This window comes from Artibeus jamaicensis, unplaced genomic scaffold, assembly GCF_021234435.1.
Source record: "Artibeus jamaicensis isolate MK-2021 breed Jamaican fruit bat unplaced genomic scaffold, CSHL_Jam_final contig_475, whole genome shotgun sequence".
NCBI lineage: Eukaryota > Metazoa > Chordata > Mammalia > Chiroptera > Phyllostomidae > Artibeus > Artibeus jamaicensis.
In genome coordinates, this window is record NW_026521852.1 from 238,103 (window position 1) to 250,511 (window position 12,409).

The window sequence follows — 12,409 nt, forward strand, 5'->3', positions numbered from 1 at the left end:
TGTTTGAACTCCACTCCACTCTCAGGTCTCCGGAGTGTCAAAGAGTTCTTAGGATATAGCCCCAGGGTCATCTTCTGGTCAGAAGGTTGCATGTTGCTTTAGTAGAAATCACAGGTTCCGGAACCTCTAGCTGGTTTTCTGGGGGAGGGGGGGTGTGCTTCATTTTTCTTAATGACATTGGCCATATGATTGTCACAGCTCAGAAGACAGGCAGGGAGCTGGGTTGATGTTTATTTTATGAGGATTTAAGGGCATCTCATACATGACTACTGACTTTTAAAGAACTGGATCTAACAATAGGAACAAATAGTGAGTTCACATTAATTACTGGGAAGTTGATCCATAGGAAAGACTGGTGCTGAAAATGTATGCTCAGGTGTGCTCCCTGATGAGCAGGTGAGATGGGTGAGACAGGTGTTGCTATTTTCACTTTAAAGAAGAGGAAATGGAGGCTCATCCAAGGCCACATAGTGAACTACTGGCAAGACCAGGACAGAAAGCCCCTGCCACCTTCACTGCCCTCACTGTGTTCCCTGATGTTTCCGTGGCATTCCCAGGAAGCCCTGGATGGAACCGTGCAACCTGCTCAGAGCCACTTTCATTAATGTTTTGGTCCTGCCTGGCTTAGAAACATGTAGCAGGGAGCTTCAGTCCTCACTTCCCTTTTCCCCTCTTCATCTGGCTCAGATTCACCAGCCAAATCATGGTTAGTAGAGAAGAGTAAAATGAGCTAAGAGGCATGCAGTGGTGGTTGTGAGAGGTGTGACTGCACAGTCCCACAGCCTCAGCACACACCTGGCACCCCGTGTCTAAGAAAGCAAGGTGACCTGACAGCCAGCTGTTGGCACCACCCCAGAAGAGGGGCCTTCCTTCTTTAATATGCTTCTGTCTCTACCTCACTCCTCAGGGTGGGGGTCAGAAACACCTGAACTCTAAGTCTTGTTTCTGCCACCCATGAGACCCATGACCTTGGGCAGGTTACTTAACCTGAGACTCAATTTTCCAAAAAGTAGGCCTCAGAATGCTTCTCCTGCAAGGTTGGTGTAGGGATTATACAAGATAAAACAGGTAAAGTGCCTGGCATGTAATAGGTGCTGGATGAATGGCCACTATTATTATCATTGTTGCTATTGTTATTGTTAATATTATTGTTATCCCTGGTGCTCCATTCTGTACAACAAACTCAGGCAACTGCCCAGCTCAGAGCAAGATGGTGCTGGCCAGGAGCCTGCTAACCACCAGTAGGAGACCTCAGTTCTCATCACTCCCTTCCTCAGTCCAGAGGAGCAGAGCCTCAGCACTCCCTACCCCACCCACTCCCTGCAGGGAAGATGGAGATTAAGATTCTGCTTCAGGCCCCCAGTAGACAACCGGCTCTTTCCCTATTAAGGACAGGAGAGAGGACTGGTATTTTTCTGGGGAGACTTGCTGAGCCAAAGGAGTATCATTCAAGGCATATCAGGAGCCAGGGAGCCTGGCCCATCCCCAGAGAGTCCACTTCAGCTTTGGTGTGTGAGAGAAACTGGCCAGAGCAGGAGGCTGGGCTGGGCCACCCTAACTGACCATCTGCCCATGTTCATGTCCCTGTGAGGACTCAGAACACTAGCCCCATCTGTTGCAAAGGACAAGCGTGAGAAGAGAGACTTCAGCTGCCCATCCAGTCCGTCAACTAAAAACTCAACTGCTGGGTGCCAGCAAGCTATTGAGGGCTGTGGAGTCAGAGAAGTGAAAGAAAGCCTCACCAGCCCTCACCTGCCCTCGGGTTGCTTCCTGCTTCCTGTTCCCTCTCTGGCCTCAGCCTCAGTCTCCTGGAACTGACCTCTGAACCTCCTCTGCCTCCCTCAAAAAGATGACTACAGTACGTCACCATCATGGGCAATGGAGGACTGTCCTCCAGCTGGCCACTTCTCCCCGCACTGGGAGTCCATGCCCAGGGTTAAGCCAGCCCTTTGCAGCCTCTGTTTCCCAGTGGGTCACGTGGAACATGCCTATACCTAGCCTTCTTCCTCCCTGGAGAGCTGTGCAGACCTGTGAGATAATGTGTGTCAAAGCACCCGGAAAATGCTAAAAGCCTCTCCCGGTGTTATGATTGTGCGCTGGGTCTCCATGGGGCCTCTCCTCAATCTGCCCTCAGCCATGTGTGCACATGAGCATTAGATCTTTTCTTGAAAACAGGTTGCATTGGGGGAAAGAGGAGGAGTGGGTCTGAAACCTACACACTTCAAGGGAGCGAGGCGGTGCTGCTAGGAAGGGACCACCAGGGAAGGTACCAAGGAAAGGAGAGAGGGTCTGGGTGCAGTTGTGTTTCAGCTGCTCTGCACTTTGCCCCAGGCCCTGGGGACCAGGAGGCTGTGGATCAGGGCAACTGCACGCTCCAGCCAGGCTATGTGTGTCACCTCCCACCCCTGCCACCTGGCTCTCAGCACTGAGAAGGGCTCTGTTCCTTTCCTTGTGTCAGGAAGCAGGGGACACGTGTGGGGACAGGTGTACTATCTGGCAGAAGGGGAACAGATTCCAGAGAGGCGGTGGGATTAAATGCTCAGTGCCCAAGGGGCCCCCCAGCCTGGGGAACAGCTTTCCCTCATTCCTCCCCCACCCAACCCTATGGCTGTCTTACATGATTCCAAAGGAATGCTGCAGGCCTCTTAGACACTAAGTGTTCGTGCCAAAGCCCCTGGGGTGAACCTCTGCTCTGATCCGAAACTGTCTCTTGATTGTACCTCTATTGTGGCATCTATCCCACCAAATTAAGATGACCTGTTTCCTTAGTTTCGTCCTCAATCAGACCACAGGCTCCGGGAGGGCACAGAATGCAGCCCAATATCAAACAGAGAGCTTGACACACTTAAATGCTCAGTAAATGTTTAAGGACTACATGGGCTCTGGGCACAATCTATTGTCAGCATCTTAAGTGTTGTTCTTTCAACTCCAACGTTTCTACTTTAGAGCCCTCCAGGCTGTCAGAACCATGTCACTCTTTGCAGGTGTCCACTCAGGCAGAGATGTAGCACAGATTCTCTGCCCCCAACTGCACACACCAAAGGACTCCTGTTCCTCACTCCTCTGTGGGCACTCCTCACTGGAAAGTGATGGGTTTGCGCCTGATGGCACCAGACGACTGCTCAGGGCCTCTGTCTGGTGACTACAGGCCCCAGAGGCCTGCCTGCCCTCACCCTGGATGGTCAAGCCCTGCAGGTCTACCATGTTCTTCAGAATCTCCAGGAATGAGGCTGGTTCCAGCAGTTTCCTCAGTGATTTGTCTCCTCAGCCAAAAATAACCCTGTATAGTTTTCCTTGCTGTGCTGGGCCTGACTCCCCCTGGGCTACCCAGTGGACTGAGACAGTCAGCGGGGAGCCACCCCAAACTCTGCAAGCCCTGTGGAGCCCTGGCCCACATAGATTTCCAGCCCCCACTGAATCAGGCCAAAGAAGGTATGAGATGCGGGGCCCGGGGCCAGAGAAGCCAAGAACACAGTATGAGTCACCTTTAATTAAGAGTATTTCTTAAGTAAATGACTTAATAGGACAGTTATATTCATTAGAGGCATAATTACAAGACATAAGATCAAGCAGGGAAGAATGCAGTGTGAGGGTGGAATCTAGTCTGAAACAGCTCCACAGTCCTGGGGAGAAGGCCATGGAGGGGCAGGAGAAGGGCACCCTCCAACTGTGGGCTTCTCTTCACGACATTTGCTGGCCAACCCAGCCACCCTTAGATCCCAGCATTCAGTGAAAGGGGTGGGGAGACTCAGGCATAATTAAAACACAATCACAATAAACAAACACTAGTTAAAGCATCATAGAGTGTCCTGTTAAGCTCTGAGTCATCCCCTGACAGAGTGCCACCTGATGCAGTAGACACTGTTCAAGAGAAAGCTTTCCACCCTTCTAGAGCTTCCAGAGACAACTCCCACCCCCACACCTCATCCCACCCCACTCCACCGCACCAGTTCCTAAGCAAGTGCCCACTTGCCACCTGGGGTGCAGTGTGAAGTGGCCCCCGACACTGAAGCCTTGAACTTGGTCCTTTAGGGCCTCCATAGACTCAGACTTAATAAAACCAATTCCTCCCTGGATATACAAGCAGTCTCCATGTACATCCACCCACCTCCCCCAGATTAATCTAGTTCCTTACGAAGCCCCGCGGCATAGTCTCACTCCATTTTTTCCTGGTTCCAAGGGCCGGACATTTAACAAGACTTAACAAGGTATGAGCTCGTCTATATCAGTGGTTCTCTGCTTCAGCATTCATAAGAATCCACTGGAGAGCTAAATCTTTTCGGGCCCATACCCAGACTTTCTGGTCCAGCGAACTCGGGCCTTTCTGTCTCATATGCTCACGGGTAATGACAAAGGTGCTGGCACAAGACCCATTCGTGGAGAGCCACAAGGCCCCCTCTTTTTGGAAAACATTCTTTTGACCAAGGAGTGACAGGATGGAGATCTAAGAGTCTTCGTACAGAGTGGGGCAAAAGTAAGTTTCCAGTTGTGAGTACGAGGAATACAGAGTTTACTGTTCTATTATTAATGATTGTGTTATTTTCCATGTGAACAACTGTATACCTACTTTGCCACACCCTCTATATTCTGGCTCCATACTCTTCTCAACCGTCCCCAAGTTAACCCGACCTTGCCTGTCCGGATGCATACCCATTGCCCCCTGGCCCTCACACAAGGCTTGCAGAAGCCGCTCTGCTCCCCTGTGTCTGTTCGTGCGGTTCTCTGCATCTGGAACCCTCTTCGCTGGCATAAATATCATTGACCCTTCAAGACCCAGACACTTGTCATGTCCATCACGAAGCCTTCTTCGGACCCCCACGTGAAGCAGGGCTGTCCCATAGAAATAGAAGTCGAGCCACAAAGGCAAGCTTCGCGCGTGATTTTCACTTTGCTCTCAGCCAGATTTTAAAAAGTGAGAAGAAACAGTTGAAAGGAATAATGAATTTTACTTAGCCCAATATTTACTAAATTTTTATCTTTTTAACTTGTCAGTAAAAATTATTAATGTGGTATTTTTCTTTTCTTTTTACTAAATTTTCAAAAGCCAATGTTTGTTGTGTCTCTACAGCATCTCTCAGTTAGGACCTGGTGTCTATCATACTGGACGGTGCAGACAGAAGTGTGTTCTCCTTGCTCTGAATTCCCTCAGCCCCCCGTTAACACCCCTCGTAGAACACACATCACTCTCTTGTTTTTATTGCTAGTCTGTTTGCAACTCGAAGGTGATGGCCGTGTTTTCATGCTGCTGCTGTTTTTATCCCACTGAAGTGCTGAGTGCTGGCCTGTGTGTAGGACATGATCGATGAATATTGGCTGATGAATGATGAATGAATGTAGCCACACATGAATATAGCGAAGACAGGGAGCCCATGGTAACATCTGACTTTGAGGGTCTCCTCCCAGTCCCTAGGACGTTTCTTTCCTCTGGTTTGTATATGGTTATTAGACCTTTGAGGAGAGAGTAATTCGAGTTTTAGGACCCACACCCCAATAAGTTTCCTGTTTCACTTTGCTCTTCAACTCAGTGCTTAAAAAAAAATTCCCACCAGGAGGGCCCAGGAAACAGGAAAAATAGTTGTGCTGTTGGTTTCATGTTTGGAGAAGAACAGGGTCCTCACTATCTCCGTGGCACTTGGCGTGAAAGTGGGCTTTGTTGCTGGAGACACTGCTCCCATTCAGGGCCCCCTTGCCCAGCTGCTGAGAGCCGGGCTGTGTTTTGACAGACGGGCCGAATGCAATGCAGACAGTTGTTTTAATTTCTAGCCAGATGCAGACATCACTCACACAGAGCCCGAAACCCAAGAAAGGAAGGCCGGGCCCAGGGCCGCTGCTCTCAGGCCTCGGAGGGTAGGTTGGAGGGGGCCCAGCGGAAGCCAAGCAGGCGGCTGGGGTCACAGATATCCTGAAGGACTGAGAGTCCCAGGTCCGGAGGGATACACTAGGAGAGTTTATGGCAGGCACCTGTCAGAAAAGTGCTTCTGGTAGGAATCACAGGCCATGAGTCAGGGGTCACTCCTTAAGCAATGTGCTATCCATGGCTGGTGGCTGTGGCCGGATGTTATCTTTAAACTGTACAAGTTATACGGGACAAATGCCATAAACAGCCTCAGGAAGGAGTTAGGTAAACTGTGGGAAACAGAATCCTGAATGTCAGAAGTGGAAAGACTTAGTGCCTCCTTCCTCTGAGGGCAGAAGTCCCTTCACAAACTCCCGGCACACGTAGCTCAGACTCCACCTACATATCCCACCAGTGGGAGTTCCTTCCGGAATCGAGGTCTGGGGAATTATTGGACAACCTTGACTTTCTTCTGTTGAGCTTTCCTGAAACTTTTGACCTGTGAGTCTTATTGCAGCCACACTGCTGCTACCCTTCAAACATTGGAAACAGCCTCCGTGGCCAACTTGACACTCGTCTTTTTTGAGCCAAATAAACATGCCAGGTCCCTCAGCTGTACCTCAGGTGCCGCGTCTGGGTCTCACCTCATTGTGACCTCCCTTCTGGGAAGGGTCACTGGTGGAGCAACACCCCTCTTGGGGTAGGTTGCAGAGACTTGAGGGGGGAAATCCCCAGTGTGGGGTGTCCCCTCTCAATCTCGACATGCCATCTATTTCTGCAGCCCATGAGCAAATTAGCCCCTCCAGCTATTCCATCACCACGTCAGGTCAGTTGCACACAGAGTCCACTCAAACCCACAGGCCTGTTTCACACAAGCTGTTTCAAAACAGCTATCCCTCGGCTTCCACTTAAAGTATGAATTTTTAAAATCAAATTGTATTTGGTTTTAAAACTTCTCCTTGCATTTTCTATTTTTATTATTAACAGAAGGTTAAGGATATTTAAAGCTGGTGATGTCACTCACTTACAGAAAAGCCTTGAAATACAGAATGTTAAGTGTTATGATACTGTAAGAATGGGGGTGGTGCCCAGAACAGAAAAGGAAAGCTCACGAGGCAGGTGCCTTTGGTCATGGGGCCCTTGCTTACACCCCACCAGCCTCATCTCCACCTTGCCCATCCGGGGTGCATTCTGTGCTTGTGTGTACTGAACTTGATTATTTTTGTGCGTCATGATCTTTCAGCTTGGAATGCCCTTCTAGACCCTACTCTTTTCCTCACTCACGCTTACATTCTTCCTCCTGACAGGTTGTATTGGGTGCCCCTCCTTAGGCTCCCAAGGCCCCCGGGGCACACACCCATCCTAGGCACAATGGAGAGCAACTCTCAGTTTGTAATTACCAACTTCTGCTGGACCACAGGCTCTGCAGGAGCAGAATCTGTGTCCAGTTTACTGCTGTTTCTCTTGAGCGTAGCATCAGAGCCTCCATACAGTAACATCTAATAAACATTTGCTAGACTCCATGCCAAGCTTCTCAGGAGGGGGCTGTAAAGGCATCTTCAGCACATCTTCTGCCCCGCTGCCAGAGTCAGAACACCGTGCTGCTGGACCACAGGTTTTGTTTTCACTTGAGCTAACACATCCAGTGGGTGGGGAACCTCTGTGCCCTAACAAATGAGAAGCTATTCTCAGCCTAGCAAATGTTTTTGCTGCCCAGCAGCCTCCCGCCCCAGCCAGCCACAGGTGCCTAGGACATTATCAAATGGAAAACTTCAATCTGCTGACCTTCTTGTCCAGCCTTAACGTCACGCACGCTGGGCAGGTAGGGGTGAGTGATGTCCAAACAGGCCCAGCTCAAGTGTTGCCAGGCATCACCAGGAAACTGGGAGGAATAGGCAGGGGCTGTATTCTCAGGGGGGCCAGGAGCTCGATCTGAAAATTCCCACTTTCCCCAGCAAGACAGAATGGGACGGGCAGCTCGTCTCTGTGGATATTCCCATTTATCCAGACTTTTCAAATGGTGGGACATTTACTAAAGAAACTGAATTCAGAAACATCAGAGAATGGGATAATTGGATCCAGGTGGTATGTTCGGTCAGCTGTAAAGAGACTGTGCCATATGATGAGTATTATTTGATAGGAAAAGTTTCTCCTTTTAAAATGTTCTCTGCACAGGCAGGATGTCTCAGCCCAAGCCCAGCTGAAAGCTCTTCAGAGACAAGTTGGTGGCACGCAAGAGCCTTTTAAGAGAGTTAACCATTTTCAGCACTTGCCAGGACAGGCCCAGCTCTCATGAGGATATAGTGCAGGCAGAAGGACACTGGAGGTTTTGCTTCACGTCTGGGAAGCCATGGAGCCTTGACCAGACACATGAGAAACACATCCTACTTAGTTGTACCTACCTGATCCAGGCAAACAGATGGGAACATTGAGCAAATTTACCCCCAGTGTCACCCCTTTATGGGTGCTGATAGTGCAAGCATGGGTAGGTTGTGGAGGAGTCTGAATGCACATAGGCGAGGTGTCACTGCCTGACCTAACCTTGATGTCTCCTCTCTCCACCAGATCACCAGGGTCCCTGTGGAATCCTGTGAACAGTATACAACTTGCGGGGAGTGCCTGAGCTCAGGGGACCCTCACTGTGGCTGGTGTGCCCTGCACAACATGTAAGTTTGGGACCATTCTGAAAAAGGGCTGGGATGCACAGGGCCAGGTACTTCCCTGGGAGTGTCAATGAGGGCTGTGACTGTGGTTGGCAGGGGGAGAGGCCTTTCCCTCTGCTGAGCAGTCACTCCAGTCGCAGCAGGAGCACTGAGAACAGCAAAAGGAAGACGGCCTCGGTGGGCCTTCTTCCTAGCTCAGTGCCTTTGCCTCTGTGTCTTTCATTTCACTTTCAAAGTCTGCCCTCCCAGCCACTCTCAGGTCTGTGCCTTGTCAGTACAGGAAGGGCAGTGGTGTTGGATGCACTCACTCGGGAAGCTGTAGAATCTCTAGGTTTCCCAAGAAACTTCTGGGTGCATCTCCTGCTGTGAGCATGTGATGGTCCTGCACTAGTGTCAGAGGTTTGGACTCCACTTAGCTGCTGTGTGACCCTGCATGGTACACTGATTACTCTGGGCCTTCGTTTCCCCACTGCTCAATAGGGAATAATGCGTACCTTGCAGGTGTATGGTGAGGATTAAATGAAATAATGAATGCTCTGGAAATAAGGAAGCCTAGAATAGGCTACACAAATCAAAATAATTACTATGGACCCTGAACACTTGGCAGGACCCTTCTGGCCTCATTATTTGAGGATTTCAAGAGGTCCACATCCCCTTCCCACTGGTCTCACATCCCAGTTCAGAAACATCCTAGCCATTGAATACCACCTTGATAGAAATACAAAATTACACTTAAACTTCCCAATTTGAAGAGCCTCGGAGGGAGAGAAAAGGGTGAAAACCCTGAAAGGCAGAGCTGACTAGGAATTCTGTTCCCCAGTGGTGTTGGAAACTCCATGGCTCCGTGCCAGCCAGCAAAGCATCTCTATGAAATGTTCTGGGTTTGGGTTTGGGGTAGAGGCGGAGGCGGGGGCCAGAGTTCAGGGGCCGCACAATAGCTCTTGGCTTCCAGCCTCTGCAGCAGGTGTTGGGAGGGCTACAGAGGGAGAGAGAGAAGCAGGCGCCTCACAGATGCAAAATCCGGACTGGATTGGAGCCACAGATACTGGGTTTCCCACTTGGGTTTGGAGGGAAGAGACTCCTCAAAAAGTTTTCAAAACATGCTCTTATCTGAAACTGATACTGAGTCACTGTTTAGGTCAGGCAAGTGATAAAGACGTTGATGACACTACTGTTGTGCCCCAGGAGTGGCAGAGGGGGCTGAAATTGGGTTCCTTTCAGTGAGGCTGACTTGCCAGCCAGTGGGTTCTCTCTCTCCTCAGGAGGATTTCTTCCTCCAAAGAACCTGACAGCCACGTTGGCTCCATGTCCTGGGTTACCTGCCCTCTCGCTGGGCAATGGGCACTTTTCCAACTGCACCACCCCCGCCCTGCTGCACCCTGCCCTTCCCACCCATCTTCTGCCAGCACCACTTCTCCCATGTGGAACACACCGGAATTATAGATGAGCATTGTCACTTACTCACTGGCAAGAACATGCATGTTCCCCAACTTACACTTGTGCCTACGGCCTATCCCCAATGCCTGTCCCCTGGTGACCCCAGACCACCCTTGTCATCCTCCTGGTTAAGGTCAGATGTGGCTACTGAAATGACTAAGCCACATCATCAGAGTCTTAGACTTCCTCTGTCTGCCAAACTCCTTACCTGTCCTCAGAGACCCCCAGCTACACACCAGGGCATAGCTCTTCTTCCTAGGCAGAGCCTAACTCTGCCTGCAAGGGCCCATGGGGAACAAGCTTTTTCCTGTTTATACCCAGAGATTTCTCCTTTCTGGTTGCTCTCTTCTCCACCAGCTCCTCCTGCCATCCTTCCGACCTGCCATCACCAGCCTGCCTGGTGAGGGAGTGAGGTGCCGGGCCCACCTGCAGCTGCCGGCCTACCCGCTGGACTTCAGTGGAGGCAGAGGGCTGAGGGGCAATGCTAACGAACCTCTGGGTCTGCAGGGGTTTGCAACCTCCCTGTCTCTACTGTGTGCCTTGCTCTTTCAAGTGCATTATTGTCTCTAGGGCTATTTATCTCTGTTAGGGCTGTTGCCATAAATAGTATGATAAAAAAGAGCCATTTCAGTGAGTCAATGAGATAAAGGCTCCAGTCAAGAGCTCACTTTAGAGCTATCTTAAGGATTCACTTAAACCTCCATAATTCTTTTCTTTGACAGCATTCATATTTAGATACATTATGGGCCTGGAAAGGAAGAGGAAGAGCTGGGGGGAGTTCCATGGGAATCACTACCCCACTGTGGAATCTGGTAGTGTCCCGTGGCTAATGGTTTGGGAAAGCACCGGCATGTTCCCATGTGACATAATGGCAACTAAAGGCTCCTGCATGTAGGAGCCACCTTTCCCACCTGCAACCATGAGCAAAGGAGCCTAGAGCCAGAGATGAGCATGTTGAAAGAGACAGCCACACAGTTTTCTGACAGAGTAGCCCTGGCTGCGACTCCTCGTCTGTCTTTCTGTCTCTGGGCATTATTTTACACCACAAACATCTATTTAAAAGACATGGTGTGACAGGTAGGATATCTCAGTGAATAAAACACAGCACCCGCCTTCAAAAAGCCATTAATCCAGCCACAAGATCACATTTACACTATCCCATGTGGCTGAGACCCTGTCCGGATTTTTAAATATGCCTGGAGATGAATAATATTAAGAGTCATCATTAATATTATAATAAGGGCTAACAGCCTATTTTCTCAGCACTAATTCATTTAAAAATTTTTTTACTGATTGATTTTTTACAGAGAAAGGAGGAGGTTCTGTATGTACCCCAACCGAGATCAAATGCTTAACCTTGGCATATTGGGATGACACTCTAATCAACTGAGCTACCCAGCCAGGGCCTTTAAAATTTTTTTTTACTTATTGACTTTAGGGAGAGAGAGACAGGGAGGGAGGGAAGGGAAGAGAGGGAGAGAAACATTGATTTCTTGTTCCACTTATTTATGCATTCACTGTTTGCTTCTTGCATGTGCCCGAGCCTGAGATCAAACTTGCAGCCTTGTTGTGTCAAGACAATTCTTTAACCACCTGAGCTACCCCGCTAGGGCCTCTAACTCAGTTAATCCTTTCAGCAACCCTAAGAGTTAAGGTCACCATTTTAACATTGGGGAAACTGAGGCACAGAGCAATTAAGTAATTTGCTCAAGGGGCCATAGCCAGTAGGCAATAGATCTGGGTTGGAACCCAGATAGCCTGGCTCCAAAGTTTATGGCTCAGCCTATCCTGTGCTTCTTGTGTTTCCCACCTCCCCTCCCTTGCTCATTGAGAAGTCTATAATGATGCTAACTAGAGCTATGCTTTATGTCTAAACCACATCTCTCATTCTGGGAGTTAATCCCACTTCCTCTTAGTCTGTCTTTAACTGCACTAGATACCATCTGGGAGGCACCCAAGCCTCTGGAATAAAAGAAAGTCATAACAAGAAGACCAGCCACAGGCCTCAGAGCAGCAAACCCGTCTTACTTACATGTAGAAGACAATGGAGCCCAACAGATGGGTCTCAGAGGCCTGACCTCTTGTGCATCCGTGTCTGTGGCAGGTGCTCCCGGAGGGACAAGTGCCAGCGTGCCTGGGAACCTAATCGATTTGCTGCCAGCATCAGCCAGTGCATGAGCCTCGAGGTGCATCCCAGCAGCATCTCGGTGTCTGAGCACAGCCGGCTGGTAAGTAACTCACCCAGGGACACGGTGGGGACACAGAGCACGCACATGTGTGGGCGAATTCCTTTAACACTTACACAGGAATCTGTAAATGGATTGTGCTTTACATGCTCCAAGGAAACTATATTTATAGAAAAGCTATGGCAACTATTGTAAAGGGCACGGCCATCCTCCATACTCCTTGCAAATTCACACTCATTGATCTGTTTCATAAACCTAGATTTTGCATTTAGTAACAAACATCTACA

General features: G+C 49.6%; 1 protein-coding gene across 2 annotated transcripts in view; it reads left to right on the forward strand.

The window, feature by feature from the left end:
* Positions 1 to 12,409, forward strand: part of PLXNA2 (plexin A2) — a 204,293-nt gene that overhangs the window by 123,395 nt on the left and 68,489 nt on the right. For both annotated transcript variants that reach the window (XM_037156975.2, XM_053667982.1), the window contains exons 5-6: positions 8,402 to 8,502; positions 12,041 to 12,164. In XM_037156975.2, the coding sequence (XP_037012870.2) occupies positions 8,402 to 8,502; positions 12,041 to 12,164 (225 nt within the window). The remainder of the gene's footprint in view (positions 1 to 8,401; positions 8,503 to 12,040; positions 12,165 to 12,409) is intronic.